The sequence below is a fragment of the Anabrus simplex genome, chromosome 1, assembly GCF_040414725.1.
Source record: "Anabrus simplex isolate iqAnaSimp1 chromosome 1, ASM4041472v1, whole genome shotgun sequence".
Lineage (NCBI taxonomy): Eukaryota > Metazoa > Arthropoda > Insecta > Orthoptera > Tettigoniidae > Anabrus > Anabrus simplex.
This window is the reverse complement of record NC_090265.1, coordinates 1,196,424,384-1,196,443,933: the sequence shown is the minus strand read 5'-3', so window position 1 is coordinate 1,196,443,933 and position 19,550 is coordinate 1,196,424,384. Positions and strand designations below refer to the sequence as shown.

Genomic DNA, 19,550 nt, shown 5'->3' with positions numbered 1-19,550 from the left:
TTGATTTGATATTGCATTTTTGACTTCAGCAACATCTGACATATGGGTATAATACAAAACCTACCTCTATACAGGGTGTATGGTCCGTATTTCAGTATGTCCTTTCTTATCCCTTGCTACAGTTCCATACTCTATTTCTCTGGAGCAAGACTACTGGACGTAAGCATTGCTGCAAATAACTGCTGTAGAAAAGCAGCTCTTAAATGTAAGGGCATCTGGAGTAACATCAACTGATAAGGAGGCTTGGTGATGGAACAAGGTTGTCCAGATGCCAACAGTGAAAGAAAAACAAAAACCACACACACTACTTCCACATGATTCATTCATAATTGATTCTGGCCAACAATGAACCACATAAATAACTCTTCATGATTTCAGTTTTCTTTGGTGCCAGTATTCCTTCATTCTCTTGCTTACAGCTTCTTTCTTTTCAACCGTCCACTGTAGTTTCTTGTTTCTGGCTCTAGGAACTCCTCAAATGTGTGTATCCTGTTTCTGAAAGTGGTTTTGTTGTGGATGTCTTGATCCATGATGTTCATTTATTGCAGATGCTTCCTGGTGTTAACAAACCATTTATCATAAGAGTTACCTTTCCTATTGGGCTTGTTGAAATGATGAAAAATGTTCTTAGCGAGTCTGTTGTCAGGCATTCTTGAAATATGTCCAAATAATTTAACCTTTCTGCAGGTTTTATATACTTCTTTGTTACTGCATAATTGGAAAGGGTAGCACTGATGCGGATTCGGAATTATTTGATAGGATAGTCAGCTATGTTGGAAACGACATGGAAAGAAATGTGATTGTAGCGGGAGATCTGAATTTGCCAGATGTAAATTGGGAAGGAAATGCGAACGACAGGAAGCATGACCAACAAATGGAAAATAAATTAATATGGGAAGGACAGCTGATTCAGAAAGTGATGGAACCAACCAGAGGGAATAATATCCTGGATGTGGTACTGATAAAACCAAATGAGCTCTATAGGGAAACTGAAGTAATAGATGGTATTAGTGATCATGAAGCTGTTTTTGTGGTAGTTAAAAATAAATGCGATAGAAAGGAAGGTCTTAAAAGTAGGACTGTTAGGCAGTACCATATGGCTGATAAAGCAGGTATGAGGCAGTTTCTAAAAAGTAACTATGATCGGTGGAAAATGGTAAATAAAAATGTAAACAGACTCTGGGATGGGTTTAAAGAAATTGTTAAGGAATGCGAAAACAGGTTTGTACCTTTAAGGGTGGTAAGGAATGGTAAAGACCCACCTTATTATAATAGAGAAATAAAGAGACTAAGAAGGAGGTGCAGACTGGAAAGAAATAGAGTTAGAAATGGCTGTGGAAGTAAGGAGAAATTGAAGGAACTTACTAAAAAATTGAATCTAGCAAAGAAGGCAGCTAAGGATAACATGATGGCAAGCATAATTGGCAGTCATACAAATTTTAGTGAAAAATGGAAGGGTATGTATAGGTATTTTAAGGCAGAAACAGGTTCCAAGAAGGACATTCCAGGAATAATTAATGAACAAGGGGAGTGTGTATGTGAGGATCTTCAAAAGGCAGAAGTATTCAGTCAGCAGTATGTAAAGATTGTTGGTTACAAGGATAATGTCGAGATAGAGGAAGAGACTAAGGCCAAAGAAGTAATACAATTTACATATGATAACAATGACATTTACAATAAGATACAAAAGTTGAAAACTAGAAAAGCGGCTGGAATTGATCAGATTTCTGGGGATATACTAAAGACAATGGGTTGGAATGTAGTACCATATCTGAAGTACTTATTTGATTATTGTTTGGTCGAAGGAGCTATACCAGATGAATGGAGAGTTGCTATAGTAGCCCCTGTGTATAAAGGAAAGGGTGATAGACATAAAGCTGAAAATTACAGGCCAGTAAGTTTGACATGCATTGTATGTAAGCTTTGGGAAGGCATTCTTTCTGATTATATTAGACATGTTTGTGAAATTAATAACTGGTTCGATAGAAGGCAATTCGGTTTTAGGAAAGGTTATTCCACTGAAGCTCAACTTGTAGGATTCCAGCAAGATATAGCAGATATCTTGGATTCTGGAGGTCAAATGGACTGTATCGCGATTGACATGTCTAAAGCATTTGATAGGGTGGATCATGGGAGACTACTGGCAAAAATGAGTGCAATTGGACTAGACAAAAGAGTGACTGAATGGGTTGCTATATTTCTAGAAAATAGATCTCAGAGAGTTAGAGTAGGTGAAGCTTTGTCTGACCCTGTAATAGTTGAGAGGGGAGTTCCTCAGGGCAGTGTTATCGGACCTTTATGTTTTCTTATATATATCAATGATATGAGTAAAGGAGTGGAATCGGAGGTAAGGCTTTTTGCGGATGATGTTATTCTCTATAGAGTGATAAATAAGTTACAAGATTGTGAGCAACTGCAAACGTGACCTCGAAAATGTTGTGAGATGGACGGCAGGCAATGGTATGTTGATAAATGGGGCTAAAAGTCAGGTTGTGAGTTTCACAAATAGGAAAAGTCCTCTCAGTTTTAATTACTGCGTTGATGGGGTGAAAGTTCCTTTTGGGGATCATTGTAAGTATCTAGGTGTTAATATAAGGAAAGATCTTCACTGGGGTAATCACATAAATGGGATTGTAAATAAAGGGTACCGATCTCTACACATGGTTATGAGGGTGTTTAGGGGTTGTAGTAAGGATGTAAAGGAGAGTGCATATAAGTCTCTGGTAAGACCCCAACTAGAGTATGGTTCCAGTGTATGGGACCCTCACCAGGATTACCTGATTCAAGAACTGGAAAAAATCCAAAGAAAAGCAGCTCGATTTGTTCTGGGTGATTTCCGACAAAAGAGTAGCGGTACAAAAATGTTGCAATGTTTGGGTTGGGAAGAATTGAGAGAAAGAAGAAGAGCTGCTCGACTAAGTGGTATGTTCCGAGCTGTCAGCGGAGAGATGGCGTGGAATGACATTAGTAGACGAATAGGTTTGAATGGCGTTTATAAAAGTAGGAAAGATCACGATATGAAGATAAAGTTGGAATTCAAGAGGACAAACTGGGGCAAATATTCATTTATAGGAAGGGGAGTTAGGGATTGGAATAACTTACCAAGGGAGATGTTCAATAAATTTCCAATTTCTTTGAAATCATTTCGGAAAAGGCTAGGAAAGCAACAGATAGGGAATCTGCCACCTGGGCGACTGCCCTAAATGCAGATCAGTATTGATTGATTGATTGATTGATTGGTATGTGTCAGCACTTTTTATTTTTTTTATTTTTTACTGAGAATATTTCTTAAAATCTTTCTTTCACTCTTCTTGGTTTCTTCGATGTCTTTTCTGGATGTTAATCCTAGGCATTCTGAAACATACAGGCACTCTGGTTAGATTACTGTCTGACAGTGTCGTAGTTTAGTCCCAATAGAAATCGCTTTCTTGTTGTAAGCATTTTTCATAACATAGAATGCAAGGTCCATTTTTCTGGCTCTCTCATGGTTTCCTTCTTTCTCGAGCACATTAAGCTGTAGTATCTCACCAGCTACTTGAATTTAACACTTTAACTTATCCTCCTTTGTTGTCATTATGTATCTCTGGTCTTCTTTAATGTAAGTCATGAAACTGGTCTTTTCAAATGATATCTGTAGGCTGGTTTCCACTGCTATCTCTTCCAAAGTGTAAACTTGCATTATAGCTGATTCGATGTTCTCTGACAGCAGCACAAGATCATCAGCGAATGCTAAGCAGTTAATAGTGATGTTATGCCCTATCCTTACTTGGTCCTTAAGGCCTGTTCATCTCGTCGCATATTCCTTTCAGCTGCCTGCTGTACCATATACCATAGCAGTTCTTCTGATGTATGGTTCAAGTTTCATTGAGCATGTTACTTGGCAGTGATAACATGCTAAAGTTACCTTCGTCCTTAAGTTTTGCACAGCAGTGTGTGTGTGTGTGTGTGTGTGTGTGTGTGTGTGTGTGTGTGTGTGTGTGTATATATATATATACATTCTTTTTTTTTTTTGACGTTAGGAACTGTAGTTCCAAAAGTGTACAAATATATAACACCTGAATCTCTTCAATAGGAGATGCATTACATCACAGCTTTGTGATGAGTGTTGCAATTAAGCATATGCAATTGTTTTCTTGAAGTGGGATTCAGCAATTGCGAAAACTCTAGCAATGGGAATGCTCTCGGTGGTGACAAAGAAGTGGACAGTTTAGGAGAGCGGGCATTGTTTGATTAATACATAGATATTGACAAGAACGTCACTACTATGAAACCCATGACCATCAACAAAATTGTTGATGGCATTCAGCAAGAGCTGGGCAAGGAGATGATGCTGTCAAACACTCCAATGTGTTTTGTAACACATCATAATGTGTCTGATGTTTTTATGATTTGAGAGCACTGCTTTTGCCATTAATAGCAGACAATAACAAACAGTCTAAAATAACTGATTTTTCCCGTGAGGGTTAATACAAAATTTTGTATGATGTTTACTGTGAGTTTATATCACCTCAAATACATAATTTTTAACACAATACACCCTTGTGGATTTTTGCTCTGCTTAAGTTGCTCTAGTGTAGAACAGTGATCAAATAAGTGCTAAGTTATAGAATTAGAGATGAAAAATATCACAAAAGAAAAGGTGAAATCTTGGGAAAGTAGGTATAACTCTATTTTTTTTAAAAAGTATAACTCTAGTGAAAAAAAAAAAAAAGACTATCAATAATGACAATTCCACGTGACTAGCTCACCATGCAAGATCAATCGAACAGATCTCCCCCTCTTGAGAGAGGCCTTTGCCCTTCATTGGACACTACAGTCATTTATAAGTTGCTATAGGCATACTTTCAATTACACGCTTTTTCATACCTATACTTTGTTCCTTCATTCAGGCCCCTGAAAAACACAAACAAAGTTTACTGTAGTATCACACAACTTTTACACAGGGCAGTCCATATACACCTTTACAATTTTAAGGATTTAACTTTTGAACCAGCAATATTTTTTACAATTTACTTTACATCGCACTGACACAGATAGATCTTACATTGACGATGGGATAGAAAAGGGCTAGGAGTGTAAAGGAAGCGGCCAAGGTCTTAATTAAGATACAACCCCAGCATTTGCCTGGTGTAAAAATGGGAAACCACGTAAAACCATCTTCAGGGCTGCCGATAATCAGGATTGAACCCACTATCTCCCAAATGCAAGCTGATAGCTACATGGGAACCAATAGTAGCAAACGTGCAATCTTCTAGAATGACAACTATGGGAGATTCCTCAGAGTAAATACTGAAAATGTCTTCCATCAGCATTCATACAAAACTGTACGTCACATCATATTTGGTGACATTCTCCGAAGTCCCAGCTCCGTGGCTAAATGGTTAGAATGCTGGTCCTGGGTGTAAGGGGTCCTGGGTTTGATTCCTGGCTGGGTCGGGGACTTTAATTGGTTAATTCATTTGGCTTGGGGACTGGGTGTTTGCGATGTCTTCAACACTGGAAATCATCTTAGGTAGGGCCCCATTCTCGCAGACACGCAGTTTGCCTGTAGACCATCTACTAGAAAAAGGCCTGCACCAGGCCTCTCCAGAGGCCATATGTTGTTATTCTTCTTCTTCTTTCTTTGTTGTGTCCAATTAAAGAGCGCGTTTGAACTTTATTAGCTTGGTCTGATGGCTTCCCTTTCCCCTTCTCCCAAAATCTTTTCATGAATTCCCTGTGGTGTTTTTTTATATTCTTCTGTCCACTGTTTTCCAGGGCTCTTAGCTTTCTCCACAAATGTATGATTTACAACCAGAATTCCAAAGAGTTTATGATTTTTTATGGTGTCGTCTGTAGAGTTTATTTCTTGTACCATATGCCATTCTTATTACTATTTTTATTAATTTCATTCCTATTGGCCTCACAGAGAACAGCAGGTGACTGTGGTCTTTTCTTGTACATTCTGTCCTTAATGATGCCCCTTACAATGATTTTCGCACATGTTAGTGATTTGAGTGAGGGGGGAGCAGATATATATATATATATATAGTTTTACATTAAGCGATCACCAAAGAAGCTGGCTACAAGTTTCACGGAGTCGTTAGATGTATGGCGTGCCGTCTTGCTGGATAGCGCCTTCTGACAATTCAATGCCATCCAGCTGCTCCATGAATTCTTTGAAAAAGTGGCCATAAACCTCAGTATTTACCACACTGTCGTAGAAAATGGGACCAGCTATTCTGGTAGCTGACACTGTGCACCAGACTCCAACCTTTTCAGAAAGCAGAGATGTTCCATGGATGATATTTGAATTTTCAGTAGCCCTGCTGTTTTGCATGTCAATGTAGTCTGACAGGTGGAACCACACCTCATCTATAGAGAGAATGTCTGGGCTTGCAATATGAAGAGTCTGAAACCAATACAAGTACGTATTCACGTTTCTATGTCTAGTTCTTTCAATTCCTGCATTGCATGCTTGGAAGCCTGATTCCTTTGCAGCTCTCCGACATGTGCCATACAAGTGACCTGTCTCAGTAGGTGCAATGGTTTCTTTGATGAGTTCAGTAACCATCCCTGAAGGTTAAAAACACAATCTTAATTCTTTCCAGGTCTGTGTTTTCCGCCCTTGCTGAAGAGAAAATGTTGTTCCAGTTTTCCTCCAATCAATAAAAATGTTCGCCTGATTGAAACATTACACACCTAATTCTCTCTGAAATGCCCACTGTGACTTAATCACGAAACTTGTCTTACAATAAGTTTTCACAATATATACATACTGCTGAAGGGAGTACTGTAAAAAATAGAGATTTCAAACTAATTAATAATAGCCAACAATAGTCCTAATAGTCCACAATAGATGGTAGGGATACTGTATAGGTTCTTCTACAGCCACCGAGACAATCAAACTCAATTTCATGTACACACTAGCTTCTACAGAAAAATTATAACTCATTAAAATTTTTTAAAGGTTTATTTGGATTGCCCTGTACTACATTATTTGTTGATTGCAGTTTGGCTGTGATTTTCTGATGGTGTTTGCTAATGGACAGACCGAGAATAATTCCGAGGTATTCCAATCGTTTGTTGTGAGCAAGGCCAAAGGGTTACTGTTGCTTCATATCTGTAGGTTTAACCTTCAAGTACGCTACACATGACCCATGGGTGGTGCTAAGAAAGCAAAATCTTGACAGCCTGATAATTTCTGTGATGATCTTAAAACCAATCACAATTTCAAGAGTTAAAAAGAAGAGAGAGATAACTATACACTAGTGTGACTTACCAGAAATTAGAATCTCAGCATTCTGTATCCAAGAATGATCTATTGGTCCCTCTGGTGGAAGAAGTTGCATGAGACTCTCCTCAGCAGCAGTCACTCCTTGATCAAGTCCATCAATGAGCACACAGCTTTTCTCACACTGATCAAGTAACTGTGGTAAAATATTTCAAAATGAGCATGCCGTTAGTATATGAAATAAATTAGGAGATGAGAAGAGGGAGAACAAGAAGATTTTCATATTTCATCTAAACAGTTTAAAAAATGAATTATTATCTTGCTATAATACACATACATGATATAACAAAATACAATGTAGATCTTAAAATTACATAACAGTAATTCTTGGTTTTAAAGTACAGGGTTATTCATGAAGAAGGTAATATTTTCAAATATTCAGCATATATTTGTTTTCAAAGATAAAACAATAAAAATAAAAGGCAATTAATAGGAAAAAACTCGTGGAAGGTTTCTAAATATCTTGCAAATGAATGTCTATTTCCTGCCAGTGCAGATGGTGTTAGTTCTCAACATAGCTTCAACAAATGAGAAAGTGATGTTAGCGCAGGACAGTTTTCATAGGATGTTTGAGAGTACTGGATGCCTCTGTGTGGTAGCTTGGACCATTGGTGAACACATTGAGTGAGAGAAGTGTACCAATGGCACCCTCATAAGTCAAACAATTGGGCCAGTAGGGAGCTACACATATCTCAGCCAATCGTGTAGAGGATTTTAAGGAAATGTCTATGTGCAAAACCATACATATATCAACCAGCGATAGACCTAATGCTGAATGATTGTGTGTCGTAAATAATTCTGTTGTACTTTTTAAGAGCTCATGGATGAAAGTGAGCACAGGTTCACTAACAAACTCATTTTTTCCATCTGTCAGACCTGGTAAAACTTTTGAGAATTTCTCTATGAACTGGCATATGTTGTATTGCTTTATCTTGAAAAATGAATAAATGCTGAATATATGAACGTTTATCTTTAACCCTCGAGCATTCACGTTCATTTTTATCACACTAGCTCTCTCGTGCTGCACTGTGTGCTCCAGTACACATTTTAATATTTCCTTCGAAGTTGTAAATTCAAACTCATAGATCAATTCTTGAAATATTTTACATGATATTAGTTTTATTTTTCCTTACTATATTTCATTAGAATGTAATATTAAGTCAATGAAATTTGCTAAGCTTCTATTTAAACTTTATGTTCATTTCGTGAACTAAAATTAACGTGTGTATTTATTAAAGCAATGGGTAAATCCAAATCTGACTTCAATGCAGTCTATTCTTATGTCAATTACCAGAAGTACAGCGTGTCTGGGTTGAATGTATAATAAAATAAAAATTAATACCTTGAAAAGTAATATAATATAATATAATATATTATAATATAATTTCCCAGCAGGGAAATTCAAAATATATCTTTACATAACTAATACACTCGATATGCATATCATTAGTGGTGCGACAGACGCCAAATCTGTGTTGCATTCCCCCCCCCCCCCCCAAGTGTGTTTGGTGTTGTGGTCCAATATCAAAAGCGATTGGCCAGTTTCCCAAATGCACCTGTGCCACTTCCTGACCGAATAGAATAGAAGTCCGTTATAGCGAGAATTCATAATGGCGAAAAATTTACTCGCTATAGTGGATTGCTGTTATATGCGAATTTTTGGAGGAAAAAATAAATAAATAAAATTAAAAAAAAAAAAAGCGGGTAGGGGGAACCCCACACACATTAAAATCGGTATGAAAAGGCAATCGGTTTGCTGAAAACTTGTGTTTTTGCAGATTTATATACATCTTACTCGTTAGTTCTTTTTCTAATTCCAAGACATCATGAACGCGTATGTTAAATTCATTCTGAAAAAATGGAGTAGTAACATTCCAGCGGCTTTGGTGGCAAACGTTTCAGTTTTCTTATTCAAACAGCATCATCTAACCTAACTTAACTTTTTTTTTTGGTATTTGCTTTACGTCGCACTGACACAGATAGGTCTTATGGCGATGATGGGACAGGAACGGCCTAGGAATGGGAAGGAAGTGGCCGTGGCCTTAATCAAGGTACAGTATTTGCCTGGTGTGAAAATAGGAAACCACGGAAAACTATCTTCAGGGCTGCTGACAGTGGGATTCGAACCCACCATCTCCCGGATGCGACCTCACAGCTAACTTAACCTTTTATGAATCATGAAAATATATTTCAAGCGCCAGTAGAGTAATGATGAACTTTTAGCTATAAATTTCCAAAATTTAACCAGACGCAAAAAAAGTACAGTGAAACCTCATTAGTGATTTCCTCTTTAAAATGATTTCTTGCTTAGCATGATTCACGTCATATTAAATCTACATTAAAAATCTCTCTCTTATTGCATCACAGATTTTCACTATTACTGCGCAGTACAATCACATTTTTCCTAGCCCTGAAAATGTTCTTTGTCATCCCTTGTAAATGAAATAGATTTTCAACAAAGATTAGAGCCCTCACCACAGCAGGCTGGTCAGAGAAAGTTGCACAAAAATGAGAAATGGCCTTTAATTCCTGAACTTTATAGGGCAAATAACACCCTAGGGAAGGAAGCTGTTAGCCTCAGGGAAATTCAATTTTGCTCTCCGGTTTTCATCGATATTGCTGAATAACCTAGAAAGCCTGTCTGTGGTTGTATTTTTCATTCCATTCAGAAGTTAGAAATGTATTCTGTGCCCAGTGATACAGTGAAGGGTAGTGAATATTTGTTGTGTGATAGCCTATGTACGAATGAGGAACATAATCGTGTGAAATTGACTAGCATGGTCATATTATTGTGTAGCACAGTTATGAATACTAAAAAAGTTGTGATATCCCTTACTGATGAAGACAAAATTAAAATCCAGAAAGTGGACAGGCATCCACATCTTTCAATGGTGGCAGGTATGTTGAAACTCGCACCTTTGAGTCTCGACTCAAGTCATTCGAATTATTGTCGCATACGAGATGACGGTCAAAGTAATCCTAATGCACATGGCTGAGTTTAACCTCCAAATAATTCACGGTCGAAGAGTGTGACCAGCAAACAATGTTTAATAACCTACTGGTCCGTAATATAAAGCTTTAGCTGAGGTTTCCTTTAAAAAGAGTGCGATCTGCAAATAATGCTCTAATACTTTTATGGACCCCAGTTCAAATGTTTTATATTTCTTGTCTGGTGTGTTTTTACACATCTTTTAATACACTGTTGTTATTTAATACACCACAGTGGAAAAGATTTTCGTCTTTTTCACGCCTTTTAATACTCTCATCTTTAGAAACAGTAGATAGCCTATATCTTTCACTGTACTCGTATATACACGACATCCTTGAATGGAATAGGTTACCCCGTCCACTGCTCCCACTACCCTTCCGCGATGGTGAGACTTCGTAGGCGGTAGTAATCTGGCAACAGTCCCGTTGACGAATGAATGGCTGGTTTGGCTGTCGAGTATGGCTGAAAAATTCTCGTTGCCAATCCTGTTGCTGGGCGGGGTTGGCCTGTTCTACTCACAATATGACCAATCCCCCTCGTACCTAACCAGGGTTGCTCGTCTGTCAGGTCTTGAGGCGCATTCCTGATCCCGGTCCTATCCCCCCCTCAATCCACAATGGGCTGGACCTAGTTTTTCGACGTCAAGGCTGGGCACTTGTTCTTCAAGTGTCCCGTTCTTCCACACTGGTAGCACTTCCTAACTGCGCTGCGCTCTTCTGTAGCTTTGTTGTTATGTTCCTCCTCCAGCTGGGCGATGATTCTGAGTAGATCATCAAAGGATCTCGGTTGTGATACTCTCACTAGGGGTCAAATCTTATCGCAGAGTAGCTCTGTGATGTCTGGTAAAATCTCGTTTTCGCTTCCTCTGGGTGCAGATGCTTGATGAGTTGGTATTTCTGTAGAACGAAGGTGCTAGCTGTCGTGCCAGTGGGTTGTGCCTCAGTCAGTAGCTTCCTTTTCACCAAACTCTTCACCCCTTCAGAATTAGACCTAGCCAAGAATTCCCTCTTGACGTTCGTCCAGTTTAAATTTAGACCCTTCAAGTCATTCCACCAAGTAGCGGTTTGCCCCTTTAATCGCGGTGTGATGAGTTGCACGAACATTTCCTCTGGTAGGTTAGTGCTTCCTAACGGACTGACAGATTCCTCGATGAAGCTACTTGGGTTCTCTTCCAGTCGCCTGTGGAATTCCGGAAGGCTCTCTATAATCACCTTCGGGTCTAGGTGTCCTGCATTGCCAGTTAGGTTTGAGGGGGTTAGAGGTGTGGCGGTACGTCATGTTTGAGTTAATCTATTTTCTACTGCATGAAGGATGCTTTCCTTTCTATTCTGCACATCTCCCTTGATGGTCGAAATCCGGTTTTCTAACTTTCCTTCAACAGCAGAAATACGGCTTTCAAAATTTCCCTCAACAGTAGAAATTCTCTCCTCAACCTGTTGTTTCATGCCGTAAACCTAGATTTCCACCTCCTCCTTGAGGTTCAAGATATCCCCTTCCAGCTGGCTTACTCTACTATCAATCTGGTTAACCTGTCCCAGTTTCAACCTGATGCCCAATATCTGCTGCGTTAATCGATTGGTGACGTCGCTAATTTGCGATGAAATTTCGTCATTTACGGTTGAAATAACTCATCTCTACCATCAAGACCACCCCCTTATATACGTGCCTGGCCTGTTTAACTTTGTAAACCTGTGTGTACACTTGTGATATTTGCCCAATTAAAATTGAGTTAGCTTGAGAATGTCTGAAATTTTGCCTGAAAGTTTGTCACTTACGTCTGAAATTTTGTCCCTTACTTTCAAAATTTGATCTGCAATCTGTCCTGTTAGGCCGGAATTGACATCTGAAATTTCGTCATTGAGTGCCTGCATCATGGTCATAAAGTTAGAACACATTTTGGGAATATTTACCTCATCTTCCGATGTTTCGTCAGAATCTTTGTCGATTTCGATGAAAAACTTTTCGGGATGATCTCCTTTTCCAGCGAGCTCTTGCAGTAACCGTATCTGGAGAGATTTCTTTTTCCCGTTCGTTGGGAGATTTCTCTTGATGAGTTCGTCTTTGAGCTGTTTCACCAACATATTTTCTAGTATCACTTTTATTTTGATCATTTTGTACTTCCACTTGTATTTACTTATAAATTTTTATGTCCTGTTCCACTGTCACCAATGATGCAACCACAATGACACACAAAAAATGCTGTCAACTTGCGTACATAGATTTATTTACAATTATTCACAAATTAAAAACACATAACCTTAACCACTCTATCACAGACAAAACACTTTACTCCGAGAACATCAACAAGCTGCTATTTTAACAATTGCTTATCACAGCACATAGAGATTACAACCTTGAAACACGGTTGAAACAGATGACTACCAACTGCCAACATCGGCATGTCAGCCTAACCACAACACGTGTTCACCAGTGAAACTCCTACTAAACAATAACTCATCTCTACCATCAAGACCACCCCCTTATATACGTGCCTGGCCAGGCTTCTCTTGTCTGATCTAGAGCCATTCTGGATGTTACAGTGTGTTTCACAATTCTGTAGGGGAATACACATCATACACAGGTTAATCATTCGACTAAGTAAATAATAATAATAATAATAATAATAATAATAATAATAATAATAATAATAATAATAATAATAATAATAATAGATGGATGTAAACAATTCACAGCCATACATTACAGGTAATAATATTAACAACAATCATAATCGTAAAAAAAAAAAAATAATTACAGTTCGATACTTGCATTATTTACCCATGGGCAAGAGAATACTGTTTTCAAGTTATATCATCACACTTACGTCAACACAATACAGTGTTTAGCAACTCAATATTTAAAAAAAAAACCAACCTATCTTCGGAACATATTTATAGGGAAATCATCTTTAAACAATTCAACAATTACAAAGGGATCTATTTCAACCTATTACTAATTAGGATATAATTTGCTTAAAATGCAATAGTCTATAGGAGAATGTGCTTAAAAACCTACCTGCAAAAATGCAGTGTCATGAGCCACTGCTTCAGACGTTCTTGTACGTAGTGCTTCATGATGGAGCAATGCACTACATGTATTGCCAACTACAGCAGCCAATTCCTGTTCCATGGCTAAACGTTCAGCCCTGTACGTTACAGCTGATTCAAATGCAGACATCACTTCGTTGAGAGCTGGATTCACACCAGCAGCCCATTTCAGGCGCTGCTCTACATTAGATACTAGATTGTTTTGCTGTTCCTGAGCTTCAGTAAGACGTGCTTGCAATGCCAAGAGTGCTGAAGATGTTTTACGAAGTTCTAACATGAAGCTGGGACGACCTGTAAGAGAACGAACATGGAATTAATGGAAGTTATGAAGGGTACCATGAGACTTAACACGATTATTCAGTGAACTTCTACATTTATGCTTAACCCATGAATGTCTAGAGTTACCATTTGGTAACACAGTACCTCTTCAGACTTTTACTGCATTGTGGGACAGATCCTTGTTAGAGATATGCAAATTGCACACTTAATTGGTCAAGGAAGAAGTGTTTTTTCATTCTTTACCTTCTTATCAATAGTTAGTGCCTGATTTCAGTTGACATTGTTGGGTGTGTTGAGGTGTTTGTTTGGCTTACTGAGATGGCATGCCACAGATGGTAAGAAATACTAAATTACTCCATGTAATGCATGTAATTAACTTTTTCCTTCAATATTATGGTAGCAGATACATTGGACTAATAACATAACTCAATTTCCTACACAATTCTTAAGCCTATATGAATGGATGAAAACCATAACAGTATAAGTAACATTTTGGTCATTCAGAGGAAAAGGCATTTAAGCATCTTAACACTCATATAAAGCATGCTATTTTTAGTTATATCACCCATCACTACAGCGCAGAATATTACTGCTAGCACTTGTATCTCTTTGCTGGTGAAAAGATACATCCCCCCGGAGTTACACTTTGCACTTGACTCATTTTTTTTTAAAATGTCACTTGTACCGTTATGGTTTTCAACCATTCATATGTGTTAGGGCCTAGTTTTGCCAGCATTACCATATAGTAATGCTGTCATAGACAAAAATAATGCTCTACGTACTTTGCTCATATGCATGTTTTCTAGCACTGTATTTTATTACAAAGTTATGTCTGGCATTCCAGGCTAATAATTTCATGGCTATGCTAATATTTTTTTTAGCTGGGTGGATGGGTAGTTCATTAAATGTAGGCTATTACTATATCATTAAATGCAGGCTCTTATGAAGAATTATTTCAGAGAGTTGAGCATGGCCGAAATTTAATGGGAAATAGAGAAGGAAGATAACACTATTGATGTTCTATTCATAGAGCCACCTGTGCCTAATATTCTTTCTGATGAAGACTCAGCTGACGAGGATGAAGGTGGGCTGATAATTTGAACCACAGACAGTCATGGCCAGTTTCTGGTACACCACAGTTACCTGCGAGTTAGTTACATGTGCTTGTAACTTTAACTGCGCTGTTAACTTTAATGGGTTTCCGGAAACTTATATCCAGATTCATAAGCCCTTGTAATAAACAGTACAGATATCATCATGTTTAGTATACCTTGTCCTCTAACAGACGTCCTACGCAAATGTTTTTAGGGTTATTTTGGTAATATCTAGTTACTTTTACTAGTAGAAATTTTAGGGTTATTTTGGTAATATCTAGTTACTTTTACTAGCAGAAATTTTCTATAATAAAAACTGGTTGGCAAACATGTACACAGTCATCTCAATCAATCTGATTCAGCATGCAATAATCTCTCATATGAATATATGTATGATCTAATAATGCAAAAATTAGAAATTTTCCCCTTCTTTCTTATTCACAGCACCTATGCAGATATCGTCTTAAATTTCACCTTGATCGTTGTGGTCAGTAAAATTATACAAATACACCGCAGAACACTGAAGCAGAACACTACAAGCGCAAACACCAATAATCATAAAAATGAAAATGTGCAGCACACTTTGGAACCTGTCAATGCAGCACTGAAGTTCTGCACTGATTGTGCGATATCCATTCATCCTCGCTGCAACTGTTGAAGATTTTTTTAGTAGACAGCAAACAAACTGAAAACTTCCACTTAAAACACACATATGCTGTTTTCCCCTCTTCAAGGAGGCTGGATATGTACAGCAAAATTGCAGCTTCTTCAGTTATTCTTCCATAACCTATCTCGGTGCAGTCTTGCGTGCAAAATGTTGCTTATTCCTGTTCTTATCTCTCTGGGAACTCGCTCATTTATCATTCTTCTTTAATATGTAATTTCACCTGATCAGATGCCAAACCCTACAAGAATTCCATTTTTTTCTGGGCTTTTATGGTACAACTTGAACAAACACGAAAGCGTTACAAACTGCGATTTCCAATAGCCAAAAGAAAATTGCTTTATCACTATGTTTTTCATTAGTAGTTCCCTAATATACTCCTAAAAATGAGGATTTGTAGTTCTTAATAACTGTAACGGACTAGTCATTTGAGATGTTTTACTTACAGTTAAAATTGAAATAATAAATGAAGAGGTTCAACCTATTCAATACAAAAGAATAAGAAATGCAGTGATTACATTCTTATTTAATAATAAGTAGAAGTGGTACCGGTTTCGACCTTAGTCCAGGTCATCATCAGCTGATTAAAACATGAAAAACAATGCACAGGAAAAAGAAAATAAAAGATCAAGTTCACTCCGGATCAGTAGAAGAGGCGATATAAAAATGACGGGGGTAGACACTGTAAAATTCAGAAGTAAAATGTAAATCACTTAAAAGAAACAGTGCATAATTTTCTGAACAGCAGTATGGCACACTCAGTGTTAGGCAAAGTCTTATAATGTTTATGAAAAGCGGAGAACGGTTAAATGAGCTAGCTTGTATACACTGTCAGGCACAAAGTCATAACACAATCGAACACATATGAAGATCCATAATCGTGGTGAAGCTGGAGATGAGTAGAACAACTGAAGTAACTTTCCAGCTCCCGGTGATCAGCACGATGTATTCAACATCAGGCACTGTGGTTTCAAACGCCAACATAAAAATTGAATATATTGAATATGTTGAATTATATTATATGTATCTATATATACTTACATTCCCGCGACCGAAGCAAATACTGAATCATTAAGCTATTCTTCATTTGAAAGAATATTTTTTTATTTACTCACTCCTCAAGGATCTCCACATTTACAATAAAGACAGCTAATAAAATTTATACAATAACTAATGCACACGCTCCTACCAATGATAAGAATAACTCTTTAAAAGACCGTGTAGAGATAGAAAACTTTTGGGATCTACTCGATGATATCCTACATAACATTCCTAAACACCACGTTAAAATATTAATCGGAGATTTTAATGCCCAAAAAACACAACTAGGAAGAGAATGCAGATATCGTGATGTAACTGGAAAATGGCCTGCTCAGAAGAGAACAAACAAATACAGCCAAAAACTCTTTGCAGGAATCATGGCCTAATATCAAAATTACATATTTTAAGAGAAAACCACAAAACTTAAAACATGAAAACATCCAGATTACACTAAGGGTGAATGACAATTATATCATGTTTTTATGGATAAATTATATCACAAAGAAATTTATAATTTATAATGTCAGGGTTCTTCGAGGAATAGACACAGGCTCAGATCATTATGTAGTTAAAATTAAAATCACATTAACTCTCCAAAGGAGACTACAACAACAAGCCTATCAACCAAAAAGGAAAATAGATCCTACACTGCTAATTAAAAATGAAAATCATCAAAAAGCAACAGAAAAAATAAAATCACAGATAACATAGATGATTAGTTAGTAACCTTCAGCAAACTGCAGAAGAAATGACCCAATAAAGCCTCGTAAAAAATATCAGTGGTGGAATAATGAATGTGATGATATGATTGAGAAAAGATACAAAGCATTGTTACTGCAGCAGTTCCAAAAATCTGAAACATCTTTTCAAGATTTAGTTAAACAGTAGAAAGATACAACTAAAACCTTAAGAAGAATAAAAAGGTTGTATCTTAAAGAAACTCTGAACTCAAATGAAGGAGAATTCAAAATATCACATTCATGGCATTAGTACAAAATATTTAAAAAAGCATTGAACTAAATATGAAGCCCCAGCCTTATTCAAGATGGAAATGGTGAATTGATGATATCTGTTCAGTCGAATCCGACCATAGGCAATTCTATGAATTAGCGCTCTCCAAGCTGTCCTGTTCCATACTGCCTCCTTTAGTTGTTACACGGTGAGGGTTGTGTCTGTTTTAACAATGTCTAACCAACGAGTCCTCTGGCGACCTTGTCTTTTTGTACCACTGATCATTCCTAGCATGATTGTTTTTTTCCAATGCATCTGATCGCATAACATAGCCAAAGTAAGCTAGTCTCAGCTTCATAATCTTACCAACCAATGACATATGGGGCTTGATGCGCTCTAAAACTGCCTTATTGGTGACTTTTGCAGTCTATGGTATTCGTAAGATACTTCGCCAACACCAGAGCTCAAAAGCGTCGATCTTCCTTTTGTCTGCCTGTTTCAGCGTCCAGCTTTCACATCCATACAAGAACAGTGGGAATATAATTGCAATGACTAATCTGTACTTGGTAGCCAAACTGATATCTCTGCTTTCCCAGATCGGGGACATGGTCATAATAGCGATACGTCCAAACAAAATCCGTCTTTTGATGTCAGGACGCCAATCTCCACTTTGACTGATTTTGGCTCCTACGAAGATGAAATCTGAAATCCCGCACACTCTCTACCTCTTCCCCATTTAGCTTTAGACAAACTGTACCACGCTCGTCTGTAGTCATAACTTTGGTCTTTTTAATATTGAGATAGTGGCCCATATTTTCACTTTCAACACTGAGGTGGGAAATTAAAAGCTTTAGATCTTCTTCTGTTTCTGCCAGCAAGGTTGTATTATCAGCATATCTCAAATAGTTTATAATACTTCCTCGAATCTTCACACCAATGTAGAGTTCCTCTAAATTTAACTTCCGCATAATTATTTCTGCATACAGATTGAAAAGGAATAGTGAAAGAATGCAGCCTTGACAGACACCTTTTTCAATTTTAAACCATTCAGTGTCACCATATGATGTGTGAACTGCTGCCTCTTGTTCTGTATAAAGCGAACGTATCAAGTGAGTCAGATGTAAGGGTACATGCTTGACACAGTCAAAGGCCTTCCTGTAGTCAATAAAACACAGGTAGACTGTTTTCTGGTATTCACGTGTTTCTCCATGATCCACCGCAGATTAGCAATATGATCACGGGTGCCACGAGCTCGACGGAAACCAGCTTGAAGATCAGGTAACTGAGCTTCAAGGATGGGTGCAAGACGTTTCTGTAGATTTTTAGAAGAACTTTGCTAGCATATGGAATCAAAGCTACAGTACGATAATTAGAGCAGTTACTGACATCTCCTTTCTTAGGCAATGGGATAAAGATTGATCTTTTCCATTCCTTTGCCCATGTGGTAGTTTGCCATATCTTCTGGCACAAAGCAGTGATAGCTGCCAAAGGGACAGGCTTTAGCAGTTCAGTTGGGATACAATCAAAACCAGGAGCTTTGTTATCTTGTAACTGTTTCAGTGCCCATTCCACTTCTTCCTGCAGGCTATCTGGTTCTAATTCATATGGTTCAACGCTACAGGGTGGAACAGCTTTACCATTGTGGGAATATAGCTGTTCAGTATACTCACGCCATCTGTTCTTAATACTTTGTTGTGCAATCAAGATATTCCTATCCTTGCACCTTGTTGCTCCTTTACGAGCACTAAAAGAAGTTTGAACTTTCTTTACCTGCATGAAAAGGTTCCGGGTGTGACCCTTCTTGGAGTCCTCTTCTAATTGGTGGCACTGCTGATTCTAGTGTATTTCCTTGTCTTTCCTTGCAGTTCATTGAAAATCCGCATTGAGCTGTCCAACGAGATCTCTATTACCATTAACCTTGGCTGATCTTCTTTGATCAGTGATTTGTACGGTATGTGCAGAAAGCCATTTGCGATGCTTCTCTGGTTTCTTGTACGGTACATTTTCTTGTGCTGTTGAAGTAATAATGGATTCTATTTCTTGCCATAGTTCATCAGGATGCTTTTCATCAGTCTCAAGCGATTCAAATCTGTTCTTAAGCTCAATGGAGTATGAAGTTTGGACCTTAGAGACATCATACTTTCTTGGAGGAGCAAGCTTCTTAATTTTGCAAAATTTACTTTAATTTTTGCTGCAAGTAGTTGATGATCTG

General features: G+C 37.8%; 1 protein-coding gene across 1 annotated transcript in view; it reads right to left on the bottom strand.

Annotated features, from left to right (window-relative positions):
* Window positions 1-19,550, bottom strand: part of nonC (serine/threonine-protein kinase Smg1) — a 794,437-nt gene that overhangs the window by 37,271 nt on the left and 737,616 nt on the right. Inside the window, 2 exon segments of the mRNA XM_068225601.1 lie at window positions 7,262-7,409; window positions 13,278-13,600. Coding sequence (XP_068081702.1) covers window positions 7,262-7,409; window positions 13,278-13,600 — 471 coding nt within the window.